General features: G+C 35.4%; 1 protein-coding gene across 3 annotated transcripts in view; it reads left to right on the forward strand.

Moving 5' to 3' along the window:
- The window catches only part of LOC143257519 (uncharacterized protein ZK1073.1-like), an 85,830-nt gene that overhangs the window by 12,782 nt on the left and 51,182 nt on the right, over positions 1–21,866 (forward strand). For 2 of the 3 annotated variants that reach the window (XM_076516292.1, XM_076516291.1), the window contains one exon: positions 11,129–11,179. In XM_076516292.1, coding sequence (XP_076372407.1) covers positions 11,129–11,179 — 51 coding nt within the window. Of the gene's footprint in view, positions 1–6,628; positions 6,663–11,128; positions 11,180–21,866 lie in introns of those variants that run through there. The other variant, XM_076516293.1, reaches the window with a different exon arrangement.

Genomic DNA, 21,866 nt, shown 5'->3' on the forward strand with positions numbered 1-21,866 from the left:
TACAGTTGTGTTAATTTTCCTTATGCCAAATACTGGCATCACTGGCTTCTTCTGTGTTGTGATCTAATTCGTTGGTGATTAATGGCAATTAAACTCGTCGTGTATTTATATACACGAGAGTACAGATATAGTGTACGGCTCCTTCGGCATATGTATTGAGCTACCCCGTATTAAGTAGTCGTAATTATAAAACTGGATGTAACAAACATCTGTTTCAGAAGTTAAACGAACCTTCCCTCCCTCTATGTAAAGGGAAGGTATAACGTAAATGTGTTTACGTTATACTACCATTGCATGCTGCCAGTTGAGTCTGCTGTAACATACAACTTGTAAAGAAGAATCCCCTCCTTCCTAAGATAAATCTGAACTAGGCTCCAAAATTGGTGTAATACCATTGAATTACGTCTTTTCGAAAGTTCAGGTTAATATAAGACAAAAGTGGGCTTAATATTATAAATAAGATCGAAGCTCAATTTTAAACATAAATTTTGCGTTAAAACCGTAGGTTAATTTTATGTCAAGAATATTTAGGGTTTGAATGCGTTATCCTTAAAAGAGTTTTTCTGCAAACTATATGACGACCACAGCGTATATAAAGTCATAATGGAACGGCATGTATCAGAACAGCAACTTAACATTATATGTCATTTCATAAGTAGTATGTTATGACCGATAAAGCCTTTGCATTTTGGAAGGGTTTGAATCAACCTTTTCCGATGAAAAATGTTTATACAATTACATCATAAAGATTTGCTCAGATCGGTGATTTAGAATTTATGTAATAGGGTTTTCTTTATACTTAATTGAAATGTAAAACAAATGAATATAGATTAATTTAGAAAGCTAGAATCATCCAGAAAGAGACCTGCGACAAGTCCTACACCAAATATGGTGAAAGAAATATGACATCTTGTTACAGGTGAGGCCTCACGAACGTAAAGTTCAGTGGTAAAACCTGTCCATTAGCTCCAGACAACAGTACGCGACATAGTCAATAAGGTCTTTGTCTGGAAACGTGACCAAAAGGGTTTGCTAAGGTGAGTTTTTACATCATACCTCCAATCTAATTGGCACTTTCTTAAGAAACTGAAGAATAAAGTGGGCATTCAAACTGTTCCATATGAAGACATACCTGGAGAAGTCGTCTACGAAACTGTCGTCCTCGCACAATGAATGGCTTGTGGAAAGCATCAGGGAGAAATGATATTCTTTGGACATAACAGCTTTACTATGGAGGGTTTTATAATGGAAACTTCATTCACTTGTAGCATAGAGAAAAGATTCAGGTTAATCTTGTTTGTAGCAATATAAATAGATCCAATTTGAAGCCATTTGCAATTTTTTAAAACTATTTCCACCCAAATTGTAACATTGAAGAAGATTTTATTTTACAGATTCAATAAAGATTAGCTTGAACTTCGTGCAAAACTACACGAGGGTTGTCTGCTCATAGCCATCCCAATATACGTAGAGCTACACGAGGGCTATCTGCGCTAGCTGTCCCTAATTTTAGCAGTGTAAGGGGAGGCAGTTAACCATTACCACCTACCATCACCTCCTTGGGCTACTTTTTTCATCAACATGTAGTGGGATTGATTATCACGGACGAAAGGGTGAGTATAAGTGTTGGGACGGTGACTAGAACCCACGATCATCAGATTGCAATTCCAGCATCTTAACCATCTAGCCGTGTCGGGCCTTCAGAGAATGTAGATTTGAACACTATTTTTTTTAAATTGAATAGATAAGATAGGTGACCTTATTTGTACTGCTGGTGACAAGAACAGCATAAGTCGATACAGAGTTCATATGAGTGTTGCTGGTATTTCAAAGCTTCGGACATTACACTACAGAATATCGAGACAATAAGAAATAAAGCATTTTGACTGCTTTACAAGCAGCTAATTAATGACGGTGTGTTTTCACGTGTTCGTTTGATGTTATCACTAATCTCAAGTCCAACGACGAATAAGAGCTACAAGTGTGCAGATGGACTTCACGTCCCGTCCACTCGTATTTCAATTTTCACGTACACGCCCTGAGAGAGTGGTCATCAAAATCAATGTATACGCTGCAGCTTTCAAGACAAGTATATCTAGAAAGGCATAGGTTAAACAAAATAGAGTCAATAAACATATTCGTAAAACAGCATGACGTTAGATCAGTGTATTGTTTCTCTTCCAGTTCACAGTCCCCCGCTGGTACAGCGGTAAGTCTACGGATTTACAATGCTGAAATCAGGCGTTCGATTCCTCTCGGTGGACTTAGCAGATAGTCTGCTGTGGCTTTGCTATAAGAAAACACACTCCTATCCAAAAATAACAGAAGATGTTTTAAAGTATAAAAAATAATAGTAAAACTAACAGTTTAACTTCAAAACATAATAAACCTGATATTTTGCTCTAGACTTTTCAAACTTTACTTTTCTTGCAGGATGTACAAAGTTGTAGAACACACTTTGTCCATCGCGGGGAATCGAACCTTTTATTTTGCCGTTCTAAGTCCCTAAACCAACCTCTGATACACCCAGGGGGGATTTGCACAAACAATAGAAATCTATGAGGAGGAGGAAGCGTCTTTAAGAAACCAATTGTTTGTTTGGTTTGAATTTCGCGCAAAGCTACACGAGGGCTATCTGCTCATAGCAATCCCAATATATGTAGAGCTACACGACGGCTATCTGCTGTAGTCGTCCCTAATATAGCAGTGTAAAACTAAAGGGTAATCACCGCCAACTATTGTGTTACTCTTTTACCAACGAATAGTGGGATTGATCGTCACGTTATAACGCCCCCACCGCTGAAAGGGTGAGCATGTTTGGTGGGATGGGGATCCGAACCTGCGACCCTCAGATTACAAGTTGAGCACTTTAAACTTCTGGCCATGCTGGACCTCCCACAATGCTTAGATGTCACAATTACCATCCAAGATTCCGATTAAAATATACGGTTCGTTAATGTTTTCTTTGCTATTTAAAATGCGAAATAAAACTTACTGACGAGATTTCAAATATATTTGGTTTTTTGCTGGCTTGTTTTAGGAATACCATCTCTACTCTATAGCCTCAGCTTAAAACAGGGTGAAAAAACAAGATATTAAAGAAACATTAAGCCACATTTTTAGACGGCAGGTTTAGTTTCTGTGTTTTTATAGTTTTAAATGGTAACAGTATTGCCATCTGTAATTTCAACTTTTTTTTTTTATATTCACCATGAATATTTTTAGGAATTTTAAATAACTTGATAAACAAATCAACAACATTTGGAGAACTAAGACTAAACTTATAAACGTCAGTTCTGGAGAACTACAACTCATTTTATCAAAAACATTTAAGAACGTTTTAAGAATTAAGACTAATCTTATAAACACTAGTCGTGAAGAAAAGTTTGAGAACTGAAACTAATCTAAACAGTATGTCTGGGCGAGGGTTAGCTTGCTGAATTATGTCTCCGAGGGAACGTAGTTTACGTCCCTTTACCTAAAAAAAAATCTTTCTAGATCTGGGCCGTAGGTTATCGATATGTGACAACCAAATTCCTTTATACTACCAGACAGGAGATATCGATGTGGATATTGACTATATACTTTCTCTTTAGCCTATAATTTCTAAATCCAGGATGCCAACAGATGGACCTCGGATAGCTTTATCTGAAACAAATTGATTTTGTTTACAACTTTAAGTTGAATAAATGTAGGGTAAAGTTTTGTCCAACACAAAAAAACAGCACATCTTTAAAAGTTGCTCTCAAACAACAAAACACAGACATACTTTACACGAAAATGTACTCTCCACCTCTTGGTTAGACAAATGTGTTGTATTATCTTGCCGTTAGGGGTAGCTGCAGTACAAAACTTACATCATCTGGACAATAAACTATAAGTCACGAGTTTTTAGTTCATAGTTGGTATCATTTGACTTGTGTTATCATCACGTATCACATGATAAACAAATATTAAGGATTATGTCTTCTCTAACTTCGAGTCCGTTGAAATATAAGTTTAAAACTAAGCCTATAGTGTATATCTCTTCACCACACTATTTTTTCCTAAATTAAAACTGTCACTTTGTTAATTCTAGTTATTAACACTATGACCACTCAGCCAGTAATTCTTTTACGGGGTTGTTTATAAATTTCGATTTGAGTTCAAGCAAATAAAGATCTGTCATTATTCGTTATCAGTAGTGGTGATGATGTGATGTGTTAGGGTAATGACCGATAGGTAGTGTTCACTGAGAATTTTGGTTATAAACCTTTCCACATCTTGAATACATCTATAATTAGAAAGCCTATAGACCCAAGTCTATAGTACTTGTACAAACATAATAATAAAATCCAAGTATTTCTTCAAACGCTTCCAGAATATTTCTATACTAGTTCGTTATTTAAGCACCAGTCACTTTGTTCACATGTTCATCTTTTAAGTATTCAGTCAATATGTTTTTTTGCATCCATCTTGATCAACTTGAGAATGTGTCATAAATATCACAAAACAGGTGTGATTAACACGAAACACATGTCGAACCGTTACAAATAACCGCGTGGTCGTTACGTAAGAAACCGTCCATTTGCTACAAGGGAAAACTGGAGAGGACATGCACTTCCCTGCGTAATAACCAAAATTTCTTAAAATATTAGAAAACCAGAATGAAGAGAAGGGGCGATATGCACATACAATTAGGTTATTCACCACAAACAATATCGAACAAGAGGAAGTGTGAAAAACTAAATATAAAGACTAATTCGATGTTATTCTTTGCCAGTTTTACGATTTGAACTTAAAATACGACATTATTGGTTTCTGTAAGATAAATATGTATTACCTGTAAGTCTCGATAAGAAAGCTCATTGGAAAAGTCAGACTTGAGCAAATTGGGTGAACACAAGAAGTCCCTAAACTAACGGAAGCAAAATCAGTGTGTATGAGAGAAAAACTACAATTTGTAAAGTCAAAAGCACCTGATGTGAATTTTTATATTTCAAGGGTTATGTCGTCTGGTGTATTTATAAGACAATTATTACATTCACGGTTTGCACTAGATAGAGTTACCGACTCTCATACCTTGACTGGTCTGTATAGTATTAGATTTCAGGAATATCTTTTCGTTGAACACAAGTCTCTGGCAACGCTTTACAGTCACTTAAGTTCCAGGTTCGTTATTTTTTTAAACTGCAATCTACAATAACGCCTCACTAAACACTGCGTTTTAACTTTTTTTTTCAGTTGCATCTCTTGTAACACCTCAATAAAATTAAATTTAAATTTTCTTTGTATTATTGACTGGAAACCTTTATAACACTCTACACAACATTAGTTTTATAATGATTCTTTTATAAGTCTATGGATTTACAACGCTAAAATCAAAGGTTTGATTCCCTTTGGTGAACACAGCAGATACCCCGATGTAACTTTGCTTTGTTAAAAACAAACACAGATTTCTACTCTGTTTATCTTGTTTGTTTGTTTGTTTGTTTTTGAATTTCGCATAAAGCTACTCGAGGGCTATCTGTGCTAGCCGTCCCTCATTTAGTAGTGTAAGACTAGAGGGAAGGCAGCTAGTCATCACCACCCACCGCCAACTTTTGGGCTACTCTTTTACCAACGAATAGTGGGATTGACATTATAACGCCCCCACGGCTGAAAGGGCAAGCATGTTTGGCGCGACCGGGATGCGAACCCGCGACCCTCAGATTACGAGTCGCACGCCTGAACACGCTTGGCCATGCCGGGCCTCTCTGTTTGTCTTTATTTAGAATATTTTGTAACACGCCATACAATATAAGGTTTTCATTTGGTTGTTTTTTCCTTCCAAATCAAGCCTTTAGTAACGCCCAAAAAACATTAGGTATCAGTTTTGTTTCTTTACTTCTTTCTTTTTTCAGGTGCAGGCTGTTGTAACTCCTCAAACACGATTTGTTTCAAATATATTTTTATTTGTTTTTCTTTAGCTGCAACCTGATCTGTAATTTGCAGTAAGGTTGTACATATAATATTTTTTGACACTGACTGGTGTTTAAACTGTAGCCTTCAATAATACCGAATATTCCTTTTCAACTCAAAAATCTTTGTTTAAGGGCTCCGGCATGGCCAGATGGTTAAGACGCTCGAATCGTGATCTGAGAATCGCGGGTTTGAATCCTGTTCACACTAAACATGATCGCCCTTTCAGTCGTGGAAGCGTTATAATGTGATGATCAATCCCACTATTCGTTAGTATAATAGTAGCCCAATAGTTGGCGGTGGGTGTTTAGCTGCCTTCTCTCTAGTCTTACGCTGCTAAATTACGGAAGGCTATTGCAGACAGCCCTCGCGTAGCTTTGCGCGATATTCAAACCAAATCACTTCTTCGTCTATTTGTGATTTCTAACAACCCTAAGTATTATCATTATCAAGCTTAACTCACTTCAAAGATTACATTCTTTTGATACTGTACTCTGAGAAATATAATATCAATTTTGATACTCTATTTCCGAGGAAGACGATAAAATGCACTCTTATTACAGCATAAAAGCTCACTCAGAGCACGTTACAGGAAGTCTCTTGTTAAACTGTTTCATCCACCCACACTCTCCGCTCTGCGATCCATCAAAGAAACTACAGTACACTTCTTGTTACATAAACACAGTGGAAGAATGTGCTGAACACACCGAAACTACGTTCTCGTAAGTACCAACCGATATGATACAGAACTACTACAGTAATAATGACTTACCAGACACCTTAATCTTTGGCAAATGTTGGCTGTCAACAGCCGGGCAGACTTAGTTAATCACTTAACGCGTAACATTCAAACTATTTTTTCTTTTCTTTTTATTTAAACCTTTTTTAAGGACCTTATGGGGTCAAAGGTAGAACAATCTAATTTTGAGTATTTTGATTTCGTATTTAAAGCAATAAATATGAAAATTTGACATTAAAATCAATTTTTATGTTCCCAGCACGTTCACTCAAAGAAAGTTGAATTTGACCATTTTGAATATTTTCAGTAGAGTCGGAACATCCAAAAAACAATCATTTTTGGTCAACTGCTTGGCCTTATTCTGATCATTTTTCAATCAATTTTGTACAAATATACTTTTCTAAAGGTCCCACACGTTGAGAAACCAAGAAGTTTTGAACTAACCCATTTTTAGTAATCATAGTGAGGGTTAAGATGTGACAGAAAACATAACTTTAGGATTGTTTTACTATTATTCCGCCATATTTTGGTATTTTGGTCCAATAACATGAAATTTGGTACTAAGATACTTTGCTACAGGTTTCAAACAGAGATATAGGAAATTTTGTAATTTGTTTCTTTTGCTCGATATTTCAACGAGGAAATCACAATTTAGGGCTTTCGTGAACTATTCTTGTGTGTGTCAACCAACTCACATGGGATTTGGTACAAAAATACCTTCTTGTAGGTCTCAAGCAGTGATATAAGTAGTTTTAAATATTTCTGTGTTTTCTCACGGTTATTTTTCTTGGGACTAAGTGGTGGACACGTGTTGCATTCGCCCGAGAAAGGTGTCTTCTTCAATTTTAATATGAACTGCTACCTTTTGAATATATTTATTATTTCTTATATTTAAATACCTCATTGAAGTATAGTGACTTTGTGCTAGGGAATATTAGGAAGTCCTTTTTGTTTTTCATTTAATTTTGATGAACAGACTGTAAAAGCACCAACCAATATCCAACAGTGATCTTTCTATTCACATAGCTACAAATCTCAATTCGGTTAATATACAGTGATGTATTGCTATTATTATTATTACATAATTTGTGTGTTATAACATGATATGAAGCCTGGCTTCCTCACATCTTAAGCCAATAACACGACCAATAAACGAATCCATATGACCTCCAGAACTTATTTAGCAGAATTAAACAGCCCAAAACTTGAGTGGTCGGTGGAGGATCAACTAATGTTTTATGAGATTTGTCGAACGCTTACTTAGTTCTAGTTTAGTCTCTAAAGTTGAACTAAAAGTTTTATATGTGGGTGCTTAATATAGTTAAAGTCCTTCTAAAGCTAAACTGAAAATCTCATATGAAAATGTTTACTGTGCTTAGATTCTTTCTAGAATAGACAAAGAAACCTAAAGTACAAACTAGTGTTGGAAAATAAAAATGTATCTCTACGAAGATAGATATTTGTGGAAGCAGGACTGTCGTGTTTGAAGATTCAAAATGGATTAAATATATAGTCAAACAACGATAAGCTCGCGAGTCTAATGTTTGTGAGGACAGATTTAATAGTTTGCCGCGAGTGGAGTGAAAGAGACAAGACACTATACGACGTCAAACAGATATAGTGACTTTATTTTTATAAATGGAAGGAGACGAAACAGTGGGACAATGGCCAATTAATCTTGGTATATTGAGTCATTTAACTGGTTGAATAAATGAAATAATAAACAGTATCTAAATAAAAAAAATAAAAAGTCACTTTATTTAGTAAATTAAGATAAAACAAAATCTTCATTTGATAGGAAAAAAAACAGGCTTAACAACTTAGAAATTAAAACAAACACTAGAGTTTTAAGCGAGTCCCAACTATGGACCTGGCATGGCCAGATGGGTTAAGGCGTTCGACTCGTAATCTGAGGGTCGCGGGTTCGAATCCCCGTCACACCAAACATGCTGCCCTTTCAACCGTGGGGGCGTTATAAAGTTACGGTCATTTCCACTATTCGTTGTTAAAAGAGTAGCCCAAGAGTTGGCGGTAGGTGATGATGACTAAATGCCTTCCCTCTAGTCTTACACTGCTAAATTAGGGACGATTAGCGCAGATAGCCCTCGTGTAGCTTTGCGCGAAATTCAAAACAAGCCAAACGAAGCCCAACTCTGAAAGTGAATGAACACGCCAAAACTGCTCTGGTGATTTACGTTCTCTTTTGTTGCCTTCCAATCACAAAACTGGTAAAATGGTAGCATCTTGAGGCATCCTTGTTTCATGTGGCTTTCGTGAGGTACGGACACAAGGGCGGGTGAGATCTAATATAATCTTTATGCTGAGTTCAAGAAATGCAGCTCCCTTCAAATTTCCTAATTACTTGTAGCCGAGTTAAAGAGAGACAAAATCAGTTAGAAGTGACTTTTACAACAGTTTTATAGAGAGTTGTTGCTTCCTTAAGTGATTTGGCTTGTAAACTTTGTCAGTAAAATGGCGAAACTAGAGAATATGTAGTGTTGGAAATAAGTATGGAAACAGTAATCAAATATTATATTATTCTGTCCTTTCGTTCTATGAAAATGAACTCTTTGAAGTGGAGTCACGTGACGTGTTGCCATTCAGCTAATCGGAAGGTGCCACACCTACCTAATACCCATTAAATTACATACAGTTGTACTGTTCCCAGCAGTAGTGTGAACATACACTCGTGGCCCCCAAGACAAAAGTATTACATAATGAACGTGTATAAATGAAATGTTTGGTTGGTGAAGGATACTTCACGTGACAAATTGAGAAATGTTTATGTTTAAGCTGTATGAAAACTGTAAAGAGTGTAAGGTTAATCAGTACTGTGGATAAGCTGTATGAAAACTGTAAAGAGTGTAAGGTTAATCAGTACTGTGGATAAGCTGTATGAAAACTGTAAAGAGTGTAAGGTTAATCAGTACTGTGGATAAGCTGTATGAAAACTGTAAAGAGTGTAAGGTTAATCAGTACTGTGGATAAGCTGTATGAAAACTGTAAAGAGTGTAAGGTTAATCAGTACTGTGGATAAGCTGTATGAAAACTGTAAAGAGTGTAAGGTTAATCAGTACTGTGGATAATCAACTGAAGTTACTGTTTAAAAGTATCGCTCAGTAACTCATGATGTTCTCTTTACATGATACACAACAGACCAATAGACATCCTTATCTATATGTAGAAGCGTGAATGTTATCCCAAGAACGGTGAGGTACACACTAGAACTAAATAAACTAAATACATGCCCAAAAACCACTAATTAAAAGCGATAGCTAAATCCATGGGATGTATACTAGTTTATACAGAAACCGAGATGGTTAGAGGTAATCGAATAACTTAGCTGATTTGAATAAAACAATACAGAACATTTGGAATAATATTTTACGGTCATTCATAGATAACCTTACTGTAGCATAAATACAATGCATGCTGCTCTATTTTAAACAAATACAAAATAATAAAGGATCGTGTGACGTATTTGCCTCCATTTTATACTTTCTGCAACAAGATATTGTACTAATGTTAAACTGACGATTACTTCCTATTGTTTTAGACACCTGTTTTGGTATCAGCTGTTCTTCTAATAATGCAATCCCATTCCGACATGCTACTGGTACGAGGTCGAAAAACGTTATTACAAACGTCGATAGGTTTTTCACATTTCATCACTGAGTAACGCGGAACCATAAAGCCAACTATAACAGTGTCCTAATAATATTTGATTGTTCTGGTCCACTCAATAGGAACCTAATTCTCAACTTCTTCCAAGTATATTTCAACAAAAATGAGAAACATACTTCTGTCAGTGACAACAAAAACGAACCTCATGCAGTAAACTAGATTTGAAACCTTTTAGGAGAGGATTCTTTGTTTAATCTCCAAGTTATACAGTGGGTTATTTTGTGATTGACAGTCACAAAGATCAAACTCTAGATCCTAGCATTATAACCCACTGGGTCACGTAGAACATCCGGGAAAGGTGTTTTAACTTTCTTGTTATGCGCAAAGCTACAGAATGAGCTACATGTTGTGCCCACCACGGGTATCGAAACCCAGATTTTAGCGTGTGATGATAAGGGGAAGTCCAGGAAAGGAAAAACTTACCATGTGTCAAATTATTATTTTTCTTCTATATTATGTAATAATCATTAAATTTTTATCGATGAAACAAAAATAACTGAGGTTTCTTCAATTAACATGAACTTCGGTTTCGTCAGTCAGTGGTTCTAAGAATGTGTGTAACTAAAGTTTAATTGTTATACATAACATATCCACGAATGAAATAGTTTGCAAAATCTACAAAGTTCTACCTAAACATTCACGAGACCTCTAAATTCACGAGACCTCTAAATATCATATACAAGTGAAGTTTAATGCTTATATAGTTAAAAGTTCATCTCTATAACATTGAATTACCGCATTAAGTGTGTTTTCTTTCTTTTACAGAAGTATGAAGTACAAACCCAGAACTGTGGAAAGTTGACTGTTTTCCTACAGGTGAGTGGAAATTGTTATACGTAGAATTGCGCATTGCTTTTGAGTTCACAAAACTCTTTTACAACGTGTCACTGAATAGTTTCTGATTTTTATTGTCAATGCCCAGTTTTAAATAGTGTACCATTAAATAGCTCATAATCTTTCAGTTTGGTTTGTTTTGAATTTCGCACACAGCTACACGAGGACTATCTGCGCTAGCCGTCCCTAATTTAGCAGTATAAGACTAGAGGGAAGGCAGCTAGTCATCACCACCCACCGCCAATTCTTAGGCTACTCATTTTACGGAGTGTTAAAGAGTGTGGCCATACTCCCACTCAAGGAGAACAAACCTCTGCAATAATAATATCCATGATCATTGTAGTAATATTTTTCTTGCATACTGCTCTGTGGTGCACTCTGTTACATGGATTTCCTAAAGAGCAAGGTGTCAGGTCAGCTTAATAGGACGTCTGTTGTATATTATATTACTTGAGTGTGAACCTATTGCTTTGTGAAATTTGACTGAGTTTGTCAAAAGAGGGAGTCAGCAGAGGAGATTATTAAAAAAAACAACTTTAATAAGTCAAATCGAAATACGAACATAATACAATGAAATAAAACAAGAATCAAGTTTTGTTGTGGTTGTATGGACACTCAATGGAGAGAGGGCGCTGTGGAGGGTTTGGTTTGTTTGAATTTCGCGCAAAGCTACACGAGGGTTATCTGCGCTAGCCGTCCCTAATTTAACAATGTAAGACTAGAGGGAAGGCAGCTAGTTATCACCACCCACTGCCAACCCTTGGGCTACTCTTTTACCAACGAATAGTGGGATTGACTGACACTTATAACGCCCTCACGGCTGAAAGGGACGAGCAGGTTTGGTGTGACGAGAATTCGAATCCACGACTCTCAGATTACGAGTCGAGTGCCTTAACCACCTGGCCATGCCGGGCCCTAGTCTTTCGGTGTCAATACTCGTTCTTTTAAAGTACGTCATTAAACAGACCTAGATTTTCAGGGTCATCAGCCAATATGTGTATCTTTGTATCTAGCTTTTCGGTATAAACTTATATGAACTGTAAAGCATGTTTCACTGATAATTAAATGTCATACTTTATCACTACCACAGTAGTTTATAAGTAATATTAATATTGCAACATTTTGTAAACTGATGAAAACAATGCAAAACATTCAATAGACAGGGGTATTTAAGTAAACTGATACTATTAAACTATTAAGTATTCTGTTAAATTATTTTTATCTGTAGTTTGACATGAAGGCTTTACACTTCATTTTTTATAATTTTTTCTTTCAGCTGAACCGATTCACAAACGAATCAATTTTCTTTCGATCTAAGCCAGCACGAATAAGTCTCTGTATTAAATGCGTGAACACAACTAGTTCCTATACTCCTAGTTACTTAGAGTTGGCGGTGGGTGGTGATGACTAGCTGCTTCCCTCTAGTCTTACACTGCTAAATTAGGGACGGCTAGCACAGATAGCCCTCGAGTAGCTTTGTGCGAAATTCCCAAACAAACAAACAAACAAAATCCTAGTTACTTAGGCCTTTTCAAAGCTTTATACGTGGATTGCCTGAGACAATTACTTTAACCTCAACAAGTCGTTAATTTTCATTTAATGTTATTTTTATTGATAGCTGTTTCTCGCATCCAATAAAACATCTACACAAATCTTTTTTGTTTGTTTTAGTTTTTCGTGAGTTGTTGTTGTTTTATCTTTATTCCCTACGACAAACTCTTAACGAATTAGGGCTGTCACTCTAAGTTTCCCGAAACTAAAAAGAGTTACCGCTGAAATATGAAAAGGTGTAATAACAAAACCACCAAGTCGAGAAAAGTAATTATTTTGTTTCTCTCTTCCACTTACCTAGTTTGTGGTTCTATTACATCATCTCAAACATTTCAATTTAGTCGTTCAAGTAAAATTAATACAAAAGGTTTGTGGTTTTCATCGTGATGTCTTCACTATAATAATCCACTCCACTCATACTAAGTTCATTATTTATTATTTGTATCATTCATATTAATATTGTTTTATCTCTTTCCATTGTTACTTGTATCATATACTTTAATACTGTTTTATCTGTTTCCATTGTAACATTATGATTAACTTGAAACCCATAATCTAGTGTTCAAACTGCAAACACATCTGGTGCTATGAAAATATTTTGAAATGTTTATGAAATAACATCTTATTTTACTGTGTTTCATTTCACATAACATCTTATTTTACTGTGTTTCATTTCACATAACATCTTATTTTACTGTGTTTCATTTCACATAACATCTTATTTTACCGCGTTTCGTTTCACATAACATCTTATTTTACCGCGTTTCATTTCACATAACATCTTATTTTACTGTGTTTCATTTCACATAACATCTTATTTTACCGTGTTTCATTTCACATAACATCTTATTTTACCGTGTTTCATTTCACATAACATCTTATTTTACCGTGTTTCATTTCACATAACATCTTATTTTACCGTGTTTCATTTCACATAACATCTTATTTTACTGTGTTTCATTTCACATAACATCTTATTTTACTGTGTTTCATTTCACATAACATCTTATTTTACCGTGTTTCATTTCACATAACATCTTATTTTACCGTGTTTCATTTCACATAACATCTTATTTTACTGTGTTTCATTTCACATAACATCTTATTTTACTGTGTTTCATTTCACATAACATCTTATTTTACCGTGTTTCATTTCACATAACATCTTATTTTACTGTGTTTCATTTCACATAACATCTTATTTTACTGTGTTTCATTTCACATAACATCTTATTTTACCGTGTTTCATTTCACATAACATCTTATTTTACCGTGTTTCATTTCACATAACATCTTATTTTACTGTGTTTCATTTCACATAACATCTTATTTTACCGAGTTTCATTTCACATAACATCTTATTTTACCGCGTTTCATTTCACATAACATCTTATTTTACCGCGTTTCATTTCACATAACATCTTATTTTACTGTGTTTCATTTCACATAACATCTTATTTTACCGTGTTTCATTTCACATAACATCTTATTTTACCGTGTTTCATTTCACATAACATCTTATTTTACCGTGTTTCATTTCACATAACATCTTATTTTACTGTGTTTCATTTCACATAACATCTTATTTTACCGTGTTTCATTTCACATAACATCTTATTTTACCGTGTTTCATTTCACATAACATCTTATTTTACCGCGTTTCATTTCACATAACATCTTATTTTACTGTGTTTCATTTCACATCACCACTAAGCGAAATTCCTTTTCCTATTCTCTGAATTCCAAAATATTATGTTGTTTTCTTCTTTTATGCTATTGTGAACGATTGGCTGTTTCTACGTTTGGCGGAGTGATTGTAAACTCTTTGCGTTTTCATATTATGTGGCTACTCCACAGATATCTGACAAATTCATTATTTATTCTTCTACTTGGCCAGCAGGGCCCCAATAGCCAAGGATTGCACATGCGCAGCTTGTAGACGTCTTGGATATAACCTTCACTGTAGATCAAGGGCACCACTATCTAGGCCATCAAGCGAAGAAGAAATAAATGATAATATCGTGTTACCAGTGGATATACACACTATATATGTGTGTGTGCTTGTAATTTGATTAGATTATTTTTCAACATTGGTTCCACTTGAGGATGAACCACGCAAGGAGTTACTTCATCAGTATTCTTTTTATTTGCCGTTTCTTATAAATTTAATCAAATCACGTGGTAAGTTATCGAACAGTCAGCTTTCTATAAAGAATAAAATATCCAGAAACAAGTGAAGCCATTCCGCCAAAAAATAATGAAATGTAAAACAAAACAAGCCACCGAAAGTTTGCGGAAGTTTAACTGCTGGTCGTTACTCAAATAATGATTAAAACAATAATCTGCGACCATATGGTAGTAGAGTACACTAAAAGTAGGAGAGTGTATAAAAACAACTGCTAAACTTTATCAAAACCTGAAAGAAAACGACACAACCGGCGGAAAAGTTTTCAATCACAATTTAAGATTACAACTTTTGTTTCTTGGTAAATGAACAATCAACAACCAAATATGCTATCTTTGCGATATATAAGATTTTACTTAAAGTAGACACCTGAATAAGAAAACATTGAGGCATGTTGCATGTGATTTCCTTGTCTTGTCACAGTATTCTTTTTTTCTGAACTTCCGTAAACACCAAAACGTCGCTTTGACGTGTTGTTCGTGTTTCTTTACATATAAGATATGTCATTTCAATATGTTTTCCATTAGTTCATTGTTGGTTTCTGTCAACAACTCTTACAAAGTTTGTATAGTGGCCCGGCATTGCCAGGTGCTTAAGGCACTCGACTTGTAGTCTGAGAGTTGCGGGTTCAAATCCACGTCACACCAAACATGCTTGCCCTTTCAGCCGTGAAGGCGTTATAATATAATAGTCAATCCTACTATTTGTTGGTAAAAGAGTAACCCAAAATTTGGCGGTGGATGTTGGTGGCTAGTTTCCTTTCCTCTAGTCTTACACTGCTAAATTAGGGACGGCTAGCACAGATAACCCTCGTGTAGCTTTGCTTGAAATTCAAAACAAACAAACAAACTTTGTGTAACACACATCAATGGCAGATGATTCATCTATCCTAGTCATGCAAAGGTTTGAAATGAACACGCCGCTACAATCAGGGTTCAACAATAAAAACACAATTTATTCACAATAACGACACTTAGAAATAAATTCAATACAGTTAATAAACAAATGTATCGCCAGGACTTCACACCAATATTAATATACACTTTATCATAAATTTTAATAAATCAGTAAAAATAGAACTAGGAAAAAGAAGAAAGAAAAACCAATTTCAAAAAATAGAGCGATCACAATATTCAAACAATACTTTCAACATCTATAACATTACTGAGTGACAATCAACAATAATTAACTCATGACAATCTCTCTTCTTATTTCTCTTATTAATATGTCTGATAGAGTCGTTATTCACTGAGTAGGTCACAAGAGCAAATCTCATGTGATCATAAATTTACATCTTCTGTAATGTGAAGAGGATCTATTAGTCACCGATAGGGAAGCTGGTGTCAGTTTTATCAGACATACTTACACATTTACTCAGAATATAAATAATTATGTAGAAGGAGAATTATCGTTTTAATGAAACTAAAATTCATAGATAAACTAAACAGTTGAAGGAAATAATAAATGAATGATGAACACAAGCATAATCTCTCCTCCCCCTCAGTAGCACAACGTTGTGGCTATGGACTTATACTGCTAGAAACCACGGTTCGATACCCGTCGTGGGCAGAAAACAGATAGTCTTCATGTAAGCTTTGCGAGAAAGTAAAAGTTAAACAGTTATTAGTGGTTATAATGCTACGGTCAAATAAATCTGCAATGATAAAAATATCAGAATATATCAATACAAGTTGCTTTAATTGTCCAGTCTTTACTCTTTAAATGTGAACAATGTAACAATGTACATCTGCGGTCAGTCATGCCTGGCCCGGCATGGCCAAGCGCGTAAGGCGTGCGACTCGTAATCCGAGGGTCGCGGGTTCGCGCCCGCGTCGCGCTAAACATGCTCGCCCTCCCAGCCGTGGGGGCGTATAATGTGACAGTCAATCCCACTATTCGTTGGTAAAAGAGTAGCCCAAGAGTTGGTGGTGGGTGGTGATGACTAGCTGCCTTCCCTCTAGTCTTACACTGCTAAATTAGGGACGGCTAGCACAGATAACCCTCGAGTAACTTTGTGCGAAATTCCAAAACAAACAAACAAACAGTCATGCCTAACATTTAATTCAAGAACATTTGTGAAATAATTTAAGGTTACTTTGTTTTGCTGAAGGCCTTGCATGGCTATGTGGTTAAGGCGCTCTACTCGTAATCTGAGGGTCGCGGGTGCGAATCCTCCATCGCACCAAACATACTCGCCCTTTCAGCCGAGAGAGCTTTATAATGCTACGATCAATCACACCATTTGTTGGTAAAAGAGTATCCCAAGAGTGGGTGGTAATGGCTAGCTGTCTTCCCTCTAGTCTTACACAACTAAATTAAGGACGGCAAATAACCCTCGTGTAGCTTTGCGCGAAATTAAAAAAACAAACAAACATTGTTACTAATAGTTTTGTTTCAAAATATCCTCATGATTGACAGTTCTTTATTCCATCTGTAAATCACGTTACCTTTAATCTAAGTTTTTAATTGAAATAATGTATCATTTCTCCAGATTTGTTGCCATATATTTTCATTTAGTACTGTATAATCCCACACAGTATCCTTGTGATTTACTACATTCAGCCTATTAATTTTTAGGCTCAGGTTTGACAGATTCATTTTAGTTTCTGTTAAATAGTTAATGAAGGATATGATTTTTAAAAGATTCAAAACCTCCTCTCTGACCCCTACTCTCGTATCCCGAACACTGTCCTTCATTTCTTCATTTTCTGTTTACATGTGTTATTTTCCTGGGACAATGCATAGATAAGTGCCTTATTTGATTAGAAGTATAGCATCACACAGGTCTATTACAGTGTTCAGTTTTAATTACTTCACTATTAAAGTTTCTTGTTTACTCGTATTGTTTGGTAACTTTAACCATATCAGTAATAGTTATAACAAAATGGCGTTCCAAGTATTCTCCTAGAGAAATGTGCATTTCTCATATTTTTCTCCTATTTTATACAAGTTCTCTTTCATGCTTTCATAATTTACAAGTTTTCCCAAATAATAGTCTCAACTAACTCCCCTGTATTAGCATGGTACTTTTTCCTGAAGAGTTCCTTAGACAATAAGATATCTTACAACACAAGGTACTAATTACTCAGTGTCTCTTTAACTTCTTCCCACTCTTTGAAAGTCACTTCTGATCTAAACACCTTCCACCATTATAGTGGCCTTCCTCTCAGACAAGAAGCTATAGTTCCCACCCTTTTATTCTCAGATTCTTGATACTTATAAAAATGTCTTTCTAAATTTTGAAGAGCTCCAAGACATTCAAATCCAACTTACTGTGGAACTTATCAACAGCCAGGATTAGCGGATGACAATGGTGACGTAAAATAATGAAATTTTCACTATTCTGTAAGGTACAATGGACTCTCGACGTTTGTGGTTCAGAAGGAAACAGATTTTTATCGATAGTAGATCAGTGTTAGCATTTCCACGTATTTGTTAATACTGACACAGACTGCTTCAAGCTTGCCACGTCACACTCACTAACTTCCATGGTAACAAAGCTATTTTAAACACGAGTTAACTCATATTTAACTAGACTTAAATTACGCTGAATTAATCATCGATAGCACACTGAGAACAAACAAAAAAATCCAAAGTCATAACTCAACCTTTCTGAAATCAGGTCACTGTTCTAGCGTCAATGACGAGTTTATTGTGCTACTAGAATAACGTGTTCACTCACCTTGAAATTAATCGCTCAAAATAGTGCACGTTTCAGCTTAGTTACCTGACAAAACATACATGTTTTCCATTGAACTACATATGGAGATGACTTGTCTCTTGGGTAGATAATCAGACTGGCTGACGAAGGTAGGGGTAAGAGTATCACTGGTTCTTCTCTATTTCTTGCTTTGATAATGTGGGTATTTTACTTATATGACCAAAGTAGCATGGTTTAAAAGTTCATTTGTTTTAACTGACTACAAATCGACAGATACCTTCTGTTTATTGTGCCTAAGTTACTGCTTCATGTACAGATTGACTCCTAAACCTATGAGCGTGTCCTTTGTTGATATGTAATTTAGAAGTAACAAAACTCGATTTTTATTGATGTTAGCACGTATATTTATCACTGAAGCACAGAACTAGACATTTGATGAAGTATATTATCAGTTTTTTTAGGCTTACTATGAACATTATATTTTTCACTTTAATTATCTGTAACAAACCTGAAGCTTAACTGATTTGTTTTGAATTTCACGCAAAGCTACGTGAAAGCTATCTGCGCAAGCCGTCCCTAATTTATTAGTGTAAAATTAGAGGAAAGGCAGCTAGTTATCACCACCCATCGCCAACTCTTGAGCTACTTTTTAACCAACGAATAGGGGGGACTGACCGTCACATTATAACACTCTCACGGCTAAAACAGCGAGCATCTGTGACTTTCAGATTACGAGTAGAACGTCTTAACCCACCTGGTCATGCCAGACATATAAATATGATTATGACATTTTTTACTACCAGCTATCGTGAATCCCCTCTAAACTGATAGAAAAATCATCAGTGATGATTGGGATTATGGAATACAACACTAGAACCATAGTCTAACTAATTTCGAAGCTGGTGTTCTGCATTTAGCTAATGCCTTTTGTACAGAGTGTATGTAATCATAAGTATGATTTAATCCTTGTCTCAGACTAGGGTTACATACACTCTTTGCTAAGCACCTGTATTATTCACCCCTCCCTGGAGTGTAAATCAAAACAAAATGAAAGGGTGATACAGACTTTTTTTTAGAAATTCAAATTAGATTAACGTTATAATGACCATTTTTTAATGTATAAATATAACGAGAAACTAGATAAATATATCCTGGAATTGTGAAGCAGTTAGACAAGCTAACTCACTACTACATAAACGACCAGAAATGTAGCGCGCTCAATTTTACCTTGTGTGTGTAATAAATAAAACATTTGCTTCATTGTTTTACAATTATGTTCACGTTAATTTTATTGTTCTGATAGCAGACCTTTTCAAACCTCCTTTGAAAAAGTCTCTACTCATTTCTAGTTTAGCAGCCATCAGATTTTGCAAAATAATAGGAAGTCCAGTATTTAAAGTTTATAGCTATAAGTAACATCTAACAGCGTTTTTGTTTGTTTATTTGTTATAAAATAAAAATCTTATTTATTCGTGTCTTTCATTTCTCTAGTTACCATGATCATTTTATTTTTAGTCAACATATCTTTTCTAGCCTCCTGTTATTTGCAGAATACCGCAACTCACACCTATACTGAAGCTCAACTCGTCATATTCATAGTTTATCTGTCATATAGCTCCCTGTGTGCCAACGTTGCATAACTGCACTTACACATGTGTGTTATCATTTGACTCTATCTATTTAGAAGTCGTTCTCTAAACTACTTCTATTTAAAGATCAGTTTGATAAATATGTATATTGAAATAGTCGACGCAATGTTCATTTCTCACGGTCCACTTTAGGTATGTAATGAAACGAATTGCTTGTAATTCCAAATATGCCTACAGTTCACAATGGATTGTTTGGAATTTCCAGTAGATACTTTTAGCTGAGATGCCAAACCCTAATTGAGGTTTCAAAAACCGATAAAGTACAAACTTCGTAAGCATATTTACCCTTGTGTTCCTATTCATGTTTGAAGCATCTAATAGAACAACTACATTATACTGCACTTCAAAAGGGAAAAATAATCTTACAGTCTGTTTAATGTTTATGCAATATGCATTCAGTAACTTTAAATTTGTTAGCTCTTCAGACAGATTAAGAATTTCAACACTAACTGCTGCACGTGACACGTGAAACATAGGAACTTATTGATTGAATATTTAAAAATATCACTCTGTAACAAGGCCACTCTGCTTAGTGATACTGAAAAGGTGATATTCATTTATACCAATATCAATATGGCGGTTACTATAGTGTTAAAGTCATCCTAGTTACCAGAAAAGCTGCATCGGACATCCCTAGCAAGTCTTGTGGTTACTCCAGTGATCAAGTCATCCTAGTAACCAGAAAACTTACACATGTCATTGCTAGGAAGTGTGATGGTTACTGTAGTGATGAAGTCACCCTAGTAACCAGAAAACTTACACATGTCATTGCTAGGAAATCTTACGCTTATAATCATATTAAACGGTAACAATTGGTAATTAGGTAAGATAACCTTGTTTCTACTTGGGTAAACCAACAGTAAATATTATCTTCAATTGTCAAGGAGTTCAGTGAAAAGTTTCGGTAACAGTGCGAAGAAGGTTTATTTGTGATTAAACACAAAGCTACACAATGTGCTGTCTTTCCACTACGGGTATCGAAACCGGTTTCTAGCGTTGTAAATATGCAGACATACCGCTGTGTCACTTGGGGGCGCGAAGAAGGCTTCAGTAGCTTTGTTGTTTATAAGTTAAAATCAAAATTACCTCCTTAATGGTTAAAAATATCTAATACATAAATAAATTTGATTCTCTTGAATGCACTAATAGATTATCTCGTTTTTCTTAAGATGATAACAGATGACTTAGTCTGAAACATTGTACATATAATAGTATGTAAACACTGTGTAGTATAAGAATGCGTAGGTGCTGTGACTAGTAACAATACGTGACCTTAAATATCACTTGCCTTAGAAAGGTTCCATGAAATCAAATACAGTGTTGTTTTTTTAACAAAAGTATGTAGATTCAAATATACTCCTAAAGGCTCCAGTACATTTATTAGGAAATTCAAATGAATTATTTTTTCGCTGTTGTAGCCACATTTTATAAACAGTATTTCAACTTTTGGTGTTAACCACAAACGAAATCGTTTATAACACTTGCCACCATCCTTTGATGAATATCTGATGGAATAGAACGCCACATGTTTGCACAGAAGTAGCTGGTTTAATGAGATTTATGGGGCTATGAATCACAGATTGTGCTTCAACAGGTCTCAAACTACTCTGAGTTACAATCCAT

The sequence above is a fragment of the Tachypleus tridentatus genome, chromosome 7 (genome assembly GCF_004210375.1).
Source record: "Tachypleus tridentatus isolate NWPU-2018 chromosome 7, ASM421037v1, whole genome shotgun sequence".
NCBI classification, from domain to species: domain Eukaryota; kingdom Metazoa; phylum Arthropoda; class Merostomata; order Xiphosura; family Limulidae; genus Tachypleus; species Tachypleus tridentatus.